The sequence below is a fragment of the Pezoporus occidentalis genome, unplaced genomic scaffold (assembly GCF_034315485.1).
Source record: "Pezoporus occidentalis ecotype Australia unplaced genomic scaffold, CSIRO_AGI_Poc_V1 ctg170, whole genome shotgun sequence".
Taxonomy (NCBI): domain Eukaryota; kingdom Metazoa; phylum Chordata; class Aves; order Psittaciformes; family Psittacidae; genus Pezoporus; species Pezoporus occidentalis.
This window is the reverse complement of record NW_026913532.1, coordinates 1444725-1457588: the sequence shown is the minus strand read 5'-3', so window position 1 is coordinate 1457588 and position 12864 is coordinate 1444725. Positions and strand designations below refer to the sequence as shown.

General features: G+C 39.6%; 1 protein-coding gene across 1 annotated transcript in view; it reads left to right on the top strand.

The window, feature by feature from the left end:
• The window catches only part of PRSS12 (serine protease 12), a 39786-nt gene that overhangs the window by 24177 nt on the left and 2745 nt on the right, over window positions 1-12864 (top strand). The window contains exons 11-12 of the mRNA XM_062613902.1: window positions 4070-4192; window positions 10398-10678. Of these exons, the coding sequence (XP_062469886.1) occupies window positions 4070-4192; window positions 10398-10678 (404 nt within the window). The remainder of the gene's footprint in view (window positions 1-4069; window positions 4193-10397; window positions 10679-12864) is intronic.

Here is a 12864-nt window from a genome sequence, read left to right as displayed (position 1 = left end):
CAGGCAGTGTGCGCTTGCAGCCCAGAAAGCCAACCATATCCTGGGCTGCATCAAAAGGAGTGTGACCAGCAGGTCAAAGGAGGTGATCCTGCCCCTCTACTCTGCTCTTGTGAGACCTCACCTGGAGTATTGTGTGCAGTTCTGGTGTCCTCAACATAAAAAGGACATGGAACTGGTGGAACAAGTCCAGAGGAGGGCCACGAGGATGATCAGGGGACTGGAGCACCTCCCGTATGAAGACAGGCTGAGAAAGTTGGGGCTGTTCAGCCTGGAGAAGAGAAGGCTGCGTGGAGACCTCATAGCAGCCGTCCAGTATCTGAAGGGGGCCTATAAGGATGCTGGTGAGGGACTCTTCATTAGGGACTGTAGTGACAGGACAAGGGGTAACGGGTTCAAACTTAAACAGGGGAAGTTTAGATTGAATATAAGGAAGAAGCTCTTTACTGTGAGGGTGGTGAGGCACTGGAATGGGTTGCCCTGGGAAGTTGTGAATGCTCCATCCCTGGCAGTGTTGAAGGCCAGGTTGGTCAGAGCCTTGGGTGAGATGGTTTAGTGTGAGGTGTCCCTGCCCATGGCAGGGGGGTTGGAACTAGGTGATCTTAAGATCCTTTTCAACCCTAACTATTCTATGATTCCTTGTATTGCAAAAAAAGGCTTGGTGTCCTGGGTATGGGTTTACAGTTAATTTTCTCCTTCTTAATAGCTCATGTACTGATGTAGCAGGATTTGAGAATTGTAAAGGTCTTGGATATCCTTTGGATACCTTTGAAACCTGCCTGCTGCTTTTGCTGGGAATCAGCATGTTGCCACAAATACAGCATGTGTTTTACCCATGGCCATACCACCTTGAGAATGCCCTGCTTCATCTAATCTTGAAAGTTAAGCAGGGTTAGGCTCGGGTATTGTCTAAGGTTAAATGATGATCTAAGAGGACCAAGAGATTTTTCCCAAGACTGGACAGTCATGAGTGGCAGGGTGTGTGGGATTGTATGGGCAAGCACCTGGGCCAGTGGGCCCCTCCAGTGCTTTGGAATTGCATCTTTGAACAGTGTGAAATCCAGAAAAATTAGCAGAACAGTCAGACGAGGTGTGCTGTTGTCCTGGCAATACCAGAGAGGGACAAATGACCACAATGTGCTGGGGCTTGGCCTGCGCCTACAGAGCGCCTGTGGAAAAAAATGTCTCTGGATCTGATGACAAAGCAACAGAAAACGGAGCTACTCAACCCCCAAGTACAGCAGTTACACCAACCTCAGTGGCAGACACTGCAGCCACTCCAGTCACAGTGATAGACACTGCAGCTGAACCAAAGGACCAATCCATGCCAATATCAGTTGCCCCCAGAAGCAAGGGGAAGAGCAAACGAGAGCCACAAACAGCAACCAGTGCAGTGAAGGAAGATGAAGATCCAATGTGTGTGCTAGAGGGGATGGCATCTGAATGAGAGTTATTAATAGAGGAAATAGAGGAAGAAGAGGTAACTTCTCGATCCCAGACCTCAACCAAGATGCGAAATACACAAAAAGATTTCAGCCATCTTCCAGCTAAGCACATCATCACAGGATGCTGGGATAATGGGGCCAATGCTCATGAACTAGAATGCAGGGAAGCCAAGCAGCTGGGATCACTTGCTAGGGAAGGGGGAATTGACAAAGCGATTGCAAAAGAGAAACAAGCCCTTAGCCTTTGGAGGTGGCTCTTAGCAGCTGTGAAGGAAAGGTATCCCTGCAAGGAAGATGTTATGTGTCTCTCAGTGGACCATGACAGACAAAGGCATCCAGCCCCTGGGGAATCAACCATTCTAGAGATGATCTGTTGTAGGCCGGATGCTGGGAACACACCCATAGATCCAGACGAATTTGAATGTTATGCAACCCATTTGGTGGAAACTTACACAGAGTGCACCATCATCATATGCTGCCCACTCACTGGCATCAATGACATGGACTGAGGTAGCATCACCAACAATGGATGAAGTGAGTCGGCAACTCCGAGAATTCAAAGACAATCTCACCCCTTCCATCAATTCAGCTGCAGAAAAACTCCTGACCCAGGAGTTCAAACCAACTGAGAGACGATCTATCCAGTTCCCAATGTGTACCAACCCATCTCTAAGCTATTAACAGAAGGTACTCTACTGCCTGAGAGAGAAAATGTAGGAGATACACACCACGGGACACCCTATGGTTTTATATGCAGGATCATGGAGAAGACATGAGAAAGTGGGAAAGAAAACCTACCTCAGTTCTGGAGGAACGGGTGAGTGAACTGAAGAGGAAAACAATGGTTAAGGATGATCCTCCCAGGAAAGTTGCTGCTCCAGTCTTCAGTGAGCAGCTTCCCAGATGGAGTGGAAGAGCTGATTTTACCACGACACTTGGGTATAATTTACTGCCCAAGTCCTAATTCCCTTCACAAAATAAGCCTCAATGATGACATGGCTATAATCCAAGCTTTTTGTTAACACTTTGTTCTTAGCTTTTAAAAATATATTTACATTTAGTTGATACAAACATATTAGCTGAATACTACAGCTACTATTACTAAATGCTATGATAGGAAGTATAAGTTTTATATCTTAGCAGCTGTGAGTAACCACAGAAAAATATATATTCACAGAATCTTACAAAAGGATTTGTAAAAAATACAGGTTTTTTTTTTTTTTTTGCATGCCATTGTGCAACCTATTTCAAAATACATTCACAGCATCAATCAGTTCATTTCAAAAAAAGACACTGCCAGAGTGAACTTGTCTCTAAGTGAACAGGAACAAGAGGGAGCCCAGAAAAACATTTAACGCAGTCAGACAGAGTAAAGTAGGATTACTTAGCTTAGTAAAGAGACAAATGAGAAAAATAAACAATACATTGCACTGAAAAAGAAGATTGAGAATTACTGTCTCAGAATATGTGTACAAAGAATCCTAGATGAAATGGAATGGTGACAAAATAATGGATTGCACAATTAAGTTGGAGCAGAAATTTGATCTCATAATAAATAAGCACAGGGACATCAGATGAAGCAAAGAGGTGAGAGAACTCCAACAGTGCACTTAGAAATGCTTCATGATTAGAAAAAAGAACATACAAACAGTATCAGAAAAGGACACGCTTCACAAGAAGTCTTTAAGACAAAGAAGAGGATACCTACCAGGAAATCCAAAACTGCCTGAATTGCCCCATTTTGGAAAGACATATTAAACCCCACCTTCCAAAACTAAAGGTGTCTAAATTGTGATATGCTTTATGAAAAGTAAGTTCCTTCACTTCCTTTAAAACATATGGCACTGGCAACCTTGGACAGGATGCTGGATAGGAGCAGTTCTTGCCCTCCAGCATACCTATTCAGGTTGACAGTAGTCAAGAAACACCTAAGCCTACCTTATTTTGGATGTTGCTGTTGCTTACAGGTGCATCTTTCTCCCTCTCCCTTCTCTCTGATTCCATATTTTGCTAATCAATTAAAATGGTGAAAAATAATACATCCTGTCTTCATAAGCCTGCAAGTATGTATCCCAGATCTATTATACAAACCAAATGATTACAGACTGAAAAGATGTGCTACTCTACTCCTTGTGGTTTCTACAGTTGCTTTAGACCTTTTTGTTTGCCAGCTTCCCTTTTCAAACAGCTCAGAAGCAACAAAGATACTAACGCAAACAGGGAAGGATGCTAGGTTAAGCTTTTCAAGAAATTCCCTTCTTTCCTCAAAAACTGACAGGAAATTTCTGGTTTGTTGACTTGGATGGTATTTGGTGAGGAACCCATAGAATGTATTTTTGGCATGATGAATGCAATCTGAGAAGGGAAAAATAAAGTATTTGACAGTGGGATGAAACAGAGTGCTGGATGCCCAAAGAATCTGTAAAGTAATTATCCCCATTGTTAACTGGAATTCTAAATACTGCAGGAATATAAAAGCATTCTCAACTGTTACTCCGTAAGTAACACAGTCTGCAAGCTGTGGCAGTCAAAGAAACTAAACATGATTTACATTCAAGATGACTGACAAGCTATCTTACTTTTTTCCATTGCTGTACCCTGAATGCAATGTCTTATGTCCTCTGTAGGGGTGGATGGCCATGGCAGGTTGCACTCCGGCTGAAATCTTCTCATGGTGATGGAAGACTCTTGTGTGGTGCTACTCTTATCAGCAGCTGCTGGGTCCTCACTGCTGCACATTGCTTTAAAAGGTAGCTCTCTCTTCAATATTGAAGTGTATTTTCACACTCTTTCATTGTTCTAGGTATAGGCAAAAACATTCCAGTTCAAGCCCACTGAAAACTGTTCCATAGAGCTGGCCCTTGGTGTAAACAAGAACTACCAAGCAACCTCTTTTCCCTCCAAATATAAACAAACAAAATCCCTAATACACTGGAATCCTTTTGGGTGTCATCTAGTATTTTAAGCTTTCAACAGCAATTATTTCATTTGAATCCTTACAAAAGGCTGCAGTACAGGCTTCAATAAAAGCATAGAATGGCACTGCAGTTTTGAGGATATTGGCTAGGATTTGCTCAAGTGGGCTGCAAATGTTTTGAGACTTTACTTTTCCACACTAATAACTGAAAAGAAAGTCAGATGTACTTTTGCTTGAATGGATAGCATTATCTTTGCTCACAGCCAGATGTACATCTTTTCATTTCGTGTTTCATGAAAAACACTAAGGGCTTTTCTTGGTAATATTTCAAGGGGAAATGGTCAAAGTTGGTTAAATTTCTGCCTACTTCAAATGATTTCCCAGTTGTTTCTGTAGAACTATGAAAGCACTTCAGTTGTTACCAATGAGATTTATAGACAGTGGCCTCGTATTGCCCTGTTCATCATCTCCATAGTGGATGATTGCATCGAAGGATGAAACTTAAGCTCTTGAGAAAGCCTTTGAATAAGGCCTGAAAACAAGGCAGTCCTTTCTGGTTTTAACTCAAAGATCCTCCTCAAGGAAAGGAAAAGGGAGGTCACAGGAAGCCAGTTATGTTTTCCATGTGCAAGTCAAGATCTTCCTTACGGAACTCTTCAGTAACACTTTCACAAAGTTTGGCGAAACAATTTAGTATCTACTGTGCTGCGCTGCTGCAGCTGTAGTGCTTTCCTACAGGAAGCACTCCCCACAAAATACATTATTTGTTCTTCCCAATGACTTGCTTATGTAGCTGGAGCCTCAAGTCACTACTGAATGTGCTGCCAAAGCATGCCCCTTTTGGATACTTTGCTGAACACCCACATGATGGGCAGCAGCATGGCGGGAGCATTGTACACCATGGTACTTCCAGAGCAGTGCAGTCACTCGTGGGTCTGTTACAGGCTACCGTCAAACTGTTACGTGTGCTCTCAGGGACCAAAGTATTGTTTTGCCCCAGATACTGCATTTAAAACTGTGCAACCTAGATCTAAGCATGCAACTCCAAGAGCCAGCCTATGGATCGTGTTTCCAATATTTAGCGTGAAAGAGAGAAAGTATCTTATTCGAAGCTGACATTGGACAGACTGGGCTGAACTTCCTAATGATGTCAGTGATTTTAAAGGGGCTAGGTTTCCAAGGGCTATCTACAGATCAGGCACTTTCTTCACATATTTTTCAGAGACAGAAAAAAGAAAGTACAGTATACCATTTTTCATATCCTGGAAACTGGAACACTGCTTAAATAACAAAAGTGAGCTTATCTGCACTATGGATAAAAATTAAATACAATTTTATGCATGATAATTAGAATTGTTTGCCAGTAGTATAGAAGCATTACTGTAATTTCACAGACATAATTTAAGATCAAAAATTACTTGAAGCTATTTTTCCTTTTATAACCCACCCATCTAATTACTAAGTTTTGCCCTGAGTGACTCTGACAGCTGTAGGGAATTCTCAGGTCTATACATCAAAAAAATATTAACTTTGGATAATTTGAAATATTAAGCATAGGAAAAAAAAGAGTAAATTATGATGATCATGATGTCAATAGAGGAAACACGGTGTTACATGAATATTGTACTGTTCTAATAATGTAACTCTTTTTAAGTGCTTCTTTATACATTCCTGAATGCTCAGGCATACTTCAACATGGTCCTGGTAATTTATTTTGAGAATTAGGGACCCTGGGGCACAGCGGAACCAAGTTACTAGTAAGACACCAGAAACCAGAATTAAAGTTCAGTTTTCTCAAATTTAGCATGAGTGGTGAGATGAATTCAGATGTGCCTTCAGTATCAGTACATTTCTTGACGGGCAGCAGGATGATATTAGCATGGTGGCTGATTACTAATCCACCTTCCAGTTGGCTGGGAAATAAAACTTCTAGGAGGTGTTAAGGTCAACATTTCCAGGCTGTACTAGAGCTTCAAGGCATGCCCAGCCATCCAACAAAGGGGTAATACCCTGAAAGCTATATCGTTTTCCATCCACGAAGCACTGTCAGACTCCTCCTCTGCTTCTGCTTTTCAAATGTGATGTGTGTGTGATGGTTCTCTGCCATTTTGAAGGTGACTTCTACGTAGGGAAGACTGGAGAGCCCTGAGACACTTTGCCTTTGTACTGATGCTCTAATAGAGTACTTCTGCATTTCGCTAACACCAGCTACTACAGGGGAAGAAATACAATAGTCTACAGATGAAAAAATCAGTTTAAGAAAGCCTGATGTGTATGAATGTGCACAGAAATATGGCAAAGACCACTCATTAAGATTCTCACAAGAAGCCTTGTAGCTATTAAAGTTTTATACATTTGCATGAGAAGCAGCACTTCTCATTCTATTAAATGTTTTAAATCAGTACTTTTAGTTAAGATAAGCTTTCCTCAATCTCCTTTCTTTATTATTCTGCTCTAAATGACCATCGTCCATAACACAGAAAAACAGCAGGTACCTATTAAATGGAACACTATTCCTTTTGTCAAAATTAAGGATGCAACATTAAATAGAAGCAGCAAATTTTCTACTAGACTGCCTGATAAATGGCTGACAAGAGAGCCCTCCTTATCAATAGTCAGAAACAACTTCCCCTTCATGCTTAGGGTTATGAATCAAAGTATCAAGTACAAGTCTATTTCCTGTCATTATTACATTAGTTTAGGAAGGAAGTGTGTTCATTTCTCATCTAAATTACAAACACTTAACACTTCTGTGATACTGTCCTACTCTTGACTTCCATGAGGTTTAAGAACAGAAAACAAAACCCCATAACAACAACAACAAAACCCCAACCCTTCCCCCCGCCACTCCCCTAGTTTCTTCTCGCCTTCAAATTGCATTAAAGATAATGGATACACAATATGGTAAATCCCTGATGCTAATGTTGTGGGTAAGACCTATAAACTTAAATGCAGAGGCACATTAAAAAAAACACAACAATAAATGAAAATCCCTCCAAAAGCCCCAAGAAACCATGCAAAGTTACCTTTTTCGACTTGAGAGCCAGATTCCTAATCCACCACTGTGAAGTACTATCATTGTGTTTGTTTCTATACACAAACCATGTATGTCAGTGTACAGACTGGTTAACTTAGGCAAATATTTACTGAAGGTAAAAAAGCTTTCAGAATCCAGAAGGTATCAGCATAGCACTAATATGTGGTTTGCTGCACACAGCCAAAAGTGTATCTAAATTACAAGAGAGTATTTTCAGTGACCTTGTAGGTCAGATTGGCAAATTATGCCAGTCAAATATATATATATAGCTAAAGACCTTGTACATTTGTATTCCAATATGACACTCAGATGTGTATCACACCTTGTTAAAATATGTTTCTAAGTCTAAATGCTATGGTTTTGCTAAAGCATTACTGGAAATCTTTGCATGTGGCCAGAATAATTTGCTTTCAAGTCTATCTATCTGTATGTAAACATGATAAATTAAATTCATAATTATAGTTTATAAAAATTCCCAGAAACAATAGCAAGTCAAGTCATAAAACCTATTCAGTACAAACTGGTATTGATATGTACCAAGTGTTTTATTGTAAAGATGCGCAACATATTCATAAAAAGGCATCTTCACAGAAATGCTACTCAAATAAATGTGTGTTAAGTAATGCCTATACTATACAGTATTTTAACCTACTAAAGATGCATGTAGCCTTATTCCTTTCTCTATTAAGGAAAGCCAAACAGATGGCAGAAAAAAAAACCAACAAAAAAGAAACGCACTAAAGGTCCCAGATCAGACCACAACACTGTTTTCTAGCCAGTGCCAGAATACTTTTACTGGCTCCCACATCACAGCTCAGAGTTACAATAATATAAGTTAAACTGATAATAGTATACTAAGTGTCTTGGCAAAGTACAGTAAGATTAGCCTTTTCTCATGTAAAGAAGTGTGGCAACGACCCAGGAGGGGATTCATTAGAGTCAGGGAAGAAATTCTTGGGCAAGGATTTGACAGACTATCTACAGGGGTGCAGGACTTAGTTAAGATTTCACTGATATCACCTCAGATGGCCAAATACAGATGGATATGTATCACTGAAAAAACTAATTAAGATCTGACAGCCTTTCTTACTCTGAAGAATCTCCTTAAAGGCAACATCCATGGAATTTTTCTGTTTATTTTATCAGGAAAATAATAAATTGTGAAGTCCTAACAAGCTTTTAAAACTGGCAAAGCCACAAATGCTGACCTAGAAATGAGAACAGGACATCTAGTGCAAGAGGAAGTGAGACTCAAGTATTTGTTTTTAAAAAATCCTTACAAGGAAATACCTATATTGTAGAAACTTCAGGGACTGGATTCAGAATGCCTAGAAAGCCAAGATTCATGGTTCTGCCTTGTTTCATGTTCTGTTCCTATTCAGGCTTTAATTTCTTAATAGAAAATTCCTAATGAAAATTTATTCAGTGGTAAGTTATGAAATACTAGCAATTCTGTGGTCAAAACAGAAAGATCAGTAATGTGACACAGAGGGTTTTTTCTTAAATACCTTTGAGATAAACATTCTGATTCACGAAAAAAGCTCTGAGCTATTTTTTTCAGGAAGCAAAGAAGTAATGTATTTGATAGAATACACAATTTAATTTTTCTCAATTCTCCCTCTGAGACTAAAATCAGTATGAATACTTTTTTAAAAAGTCTGCATCCATTGCATCTCTTCACTTCCAGCTCTGTAGAATTTTTATTTCCAAGCACAAGGAAAATACAGTAACTAGAAAGTATTTCGCAGAGACTACTACTATGGAAGAGCTGAAAAAAGTTTTGTGGTATACAAGTTATTTTAGTTTTCCTATATAGAAGGTAATTTTAAAATGAACAGGTATTTGGTCATAGACTGAAACTCTTTCTCCTTACTAGCCTGGAAGTGAGATTTTGTTCATAGAAGACCTGAAGGTCTTGCAGAATATGGCAAAGAAAGCTTTGAAAGCAACCGGGAAAGCAATCCACAATTTGAAGAAATATTCAGTGGTATATTGTGCAGAAGAAGCCTGTCATGTTCTTCCTTTTTCTGCTGCTCATCAAGCAGGCTTTAGTAAGCTATGGAGATCAGCACTTTGCTGGAGAGTATGAAAGGAACAAGACAGGTTAGAAGGTGACAGAAAACTGTAGGCTATTTTCTGCACATGCATTGCCCATTTCCTGTTGAAGACTAAGAGGTAAAGGAAGAAGGCAAAGGAAAAACATTTGGGTTAGCTTAGCCAGATTTTAAAATAAATAAATAAATGTACCCAACAGTACCGTCTTGTTTGTATTTTCCTGAGAAGGGCTCCAGAAATCTCCAAAGCCATGCACAGAAAATTATTTCAGCCACAGTAATAATCTCTAAGGTATTTACCATTTAGTCTATGATGTGAAAGAAACTGGAGTCATATTAGGTGCAAAACAAATCGTAAGGTTTACAGGTGTTCTGTCACTTGACAGTTGGTGCTTGTGATGCACATAGGCTTTGTTTTCCTAAAAAAATGATGTCTACAACTCCTTAGTGTTCCTTAAATGCCACAAATGTAGTCTACAACTAATTCCTTACTTCAGTTAATGTAAAACAAAGCAAGCCTGAACACGGTTTTCATTTCAGTAATTATTTAGAGCATCACAATGATGTTAGTACTCACGCTTTCATTATATTTACTGGCAGTTTACATTACCCTTGCTAAATACATTTATAATGAACACCTTGCTTGTATCTTTGAAATAAATGCCAGTCATGGCAGATGGCCATAAGAAACCTCACCTGTAAAAATACACAAAAAGGAATATAGCCCAACCTGAAACTTTAGGAAAAGGGTTTTTTATATTATTTATATCCTTATATTGACATATTATGAATGTCAATCTAAACACCTGAGAAAGCTTTTCCACTCTTTAAAACCCCCTTTTGTATCATTATTTATATGAGCAATAAAGACTCTGATCAAATGTGTTTGCATGCTTTGGGTCTAACTTTGCATAAGCCAGCCCTATTTGTTTTCACCTCAATCTTAGGTATGGCAACATCACTCGGAACTATGCTGTGCGAGTTGGAGACTATCACACACTGGTACCAGAAGAGTACGAGGAAGAAACTGGAGTCCAACAGATTGTGATGCATAAAGAGTACAGGCCTGACAGCAGCGACTATGACATTGCATTGGTGAGGCTACAGGGGCCAGAGGAACGGTGTGCCAGATTCAGTTCCCATGTCTTACCTGCTTGTTTGCCATTAAGAAGAGAGAGACCACAGAAAACTGCTCCCAACTGTTATATCACTGGATGGGGTGACACAGGTAAAAATGTTTTAATGATTTCTATGCACCAATTGCATTACCTGAGGCTGCTTATTTAAAACTAAACAAAACAGAAACAAACAAAACCCCAAACTCAAATAAGAAAATACTTAAAATAAGAAAATGCTCCAAATGGAACAATTTAACTGTCTTTATATAGGGGGATATTTTCTCTCCTGATCCTTAAACAGAAATGACAGCACTCCATTTACTGAATTTAGTTTGTGTTTGAAAAGTAGCAATTAACCATGTCACTCTAAAGCACAGAACCAGTCAGTAAAATAGCCTCATTAAGATTGACAAAGATCAAAGAAAAGCTGATTTGTTGCCAGGCACACCCTGCACTGCAGCTTATCACTACCCGCCTCAGAACATAACAGCTCTAATATAGTTAGGAGTTTGAAGGTAAGTACAATGAATACTTGAAAAAGGTTATTTAAAGTACCCTACTTCAATATAAAATGGATAGAAAACATTCAAATCATAGAATTTCAAATAACGTTTTTAGTCTCCCTTGTTACCACTGACATTTTCAATCAGCAGTTTTGATTTAAATTAAGAGAACATCTTGCCAAAATTTACAAGATCCACAATGCAGTCTGCAATCCAGACTTCTGGAACAAACTAGGCACTCTGTAGGTCAGTACAAGATCCTTCCTCTTAGAAGGTCTTTGTCCTTTAATTGTTTTACAAATTAATAACCATGGTTTACTTTCATGTTTTTATGGTGTTGAATACAGCACAAGTCAGCAACCACGCTTGAGCCTTTGTTCTGTGGACTCATTCAAACTAGCAAGGAGACAAGGCAGCAAGGCCAAATATTAGTTCTTCCTCTTTACACGCATTACTCTGTGGGCACAGATATCTGGGGCACTGCTCTATGCTATGGAAGATATGACTTGTAGGGTGGCTTTTTTTGCTAATAACAATTGCTAATACATTGCCTGGCTCTGCCTAGCTTTGTACACAACTCACTGAAAGTTCTGCAATACTTTTAACTTAGGACATCTATTTAAGGAAACATTAACCACTACAATAATTTGGTAAGAAATTACATCATCACAGCACCTCAGCTGAAATTTTGCACTTACTATATGAATCATAATTACAAGTATTAAGATTTTACTTGGAAATTGAAAAAAAAACCACATTGACTTCAATTTCCAATGTTTCCAACTGAAAAAGAGGTGCAAGTTATAGAAAACAGCCAAATTATTTCAATCTTGACTAATTATAAGAAAAGCACTGCTTATACAATGCAGGATTCACTACAGATAAAGAAAACCAAAGGACAGGTTCTGGTCACTCCCACAAATTAAAGATTCCTTTTGGTCAGGAGTCCCATTAGTACTCTAGTACTTAGAAGTTACTAGGATTGTAAAAGATTCAAACAATACTACCAATTTCTATCAGAGCACACTTTGGCTCAATAAGAGCTAAATAAGACTGTTGGTTGATATTCAAGGATCACCTGCTACAAGCTCAGGAGTGCTGCAACTAGAAGGAAGTGCAGAGACATCCTTGGATGGATAAGGAGCTGGTGAGGAAACTTCAAGGGAAAAAAGAGGGGTATAAAAGGTGGAAGGAAGGACAGGTGGTCTGGGATGAATACAGGGATGTTGTCTTGGAAGCTAGGAACCAGGTTAGGAAAGCTAAGGCCCAGTTAGAATTAAACTTGCCTAAGAATGTGAAAGATAACAAGAAGGGATTCTATAGGTACATTGCAAATAGGAGACAGACTAGGGATGACGTGGGCCCTCTCCAGAAGCTATCGGGATTCGGCTACCCTGGATTTGGAGAAGGCTGAGGTTCTTAATGACTTCTTTGCCTCAGTCTTCACTGGCAAATGCTCTGACCACACCACCCAAGTCTTGGAAGGCAGACTGTGAGAATGAAGACCCTAGGCCCACTGTAGGAGAGGATCTGGCTCGAGACCATCTTAAGAACCTCAATGTACACAAGTCTGTGGGACCTGATGAAATTCATCTGTGGGTCCTGAAGGAGCTGGCAAATGAAGTTGCAAAGCCACTGGCCATCATGTTTGAAAAATCATGGCAGTCAGGTGAAGGTCCCAGTGGCTGGAAAAAGGGAAATATAACCCCCATTTTCAAGAAGGAGAAGATGGAAGATCCAGGGAACTACTGACCAGTCAGCCTCACCTCTGTGCCTGGCAAAATCTTGGAGTA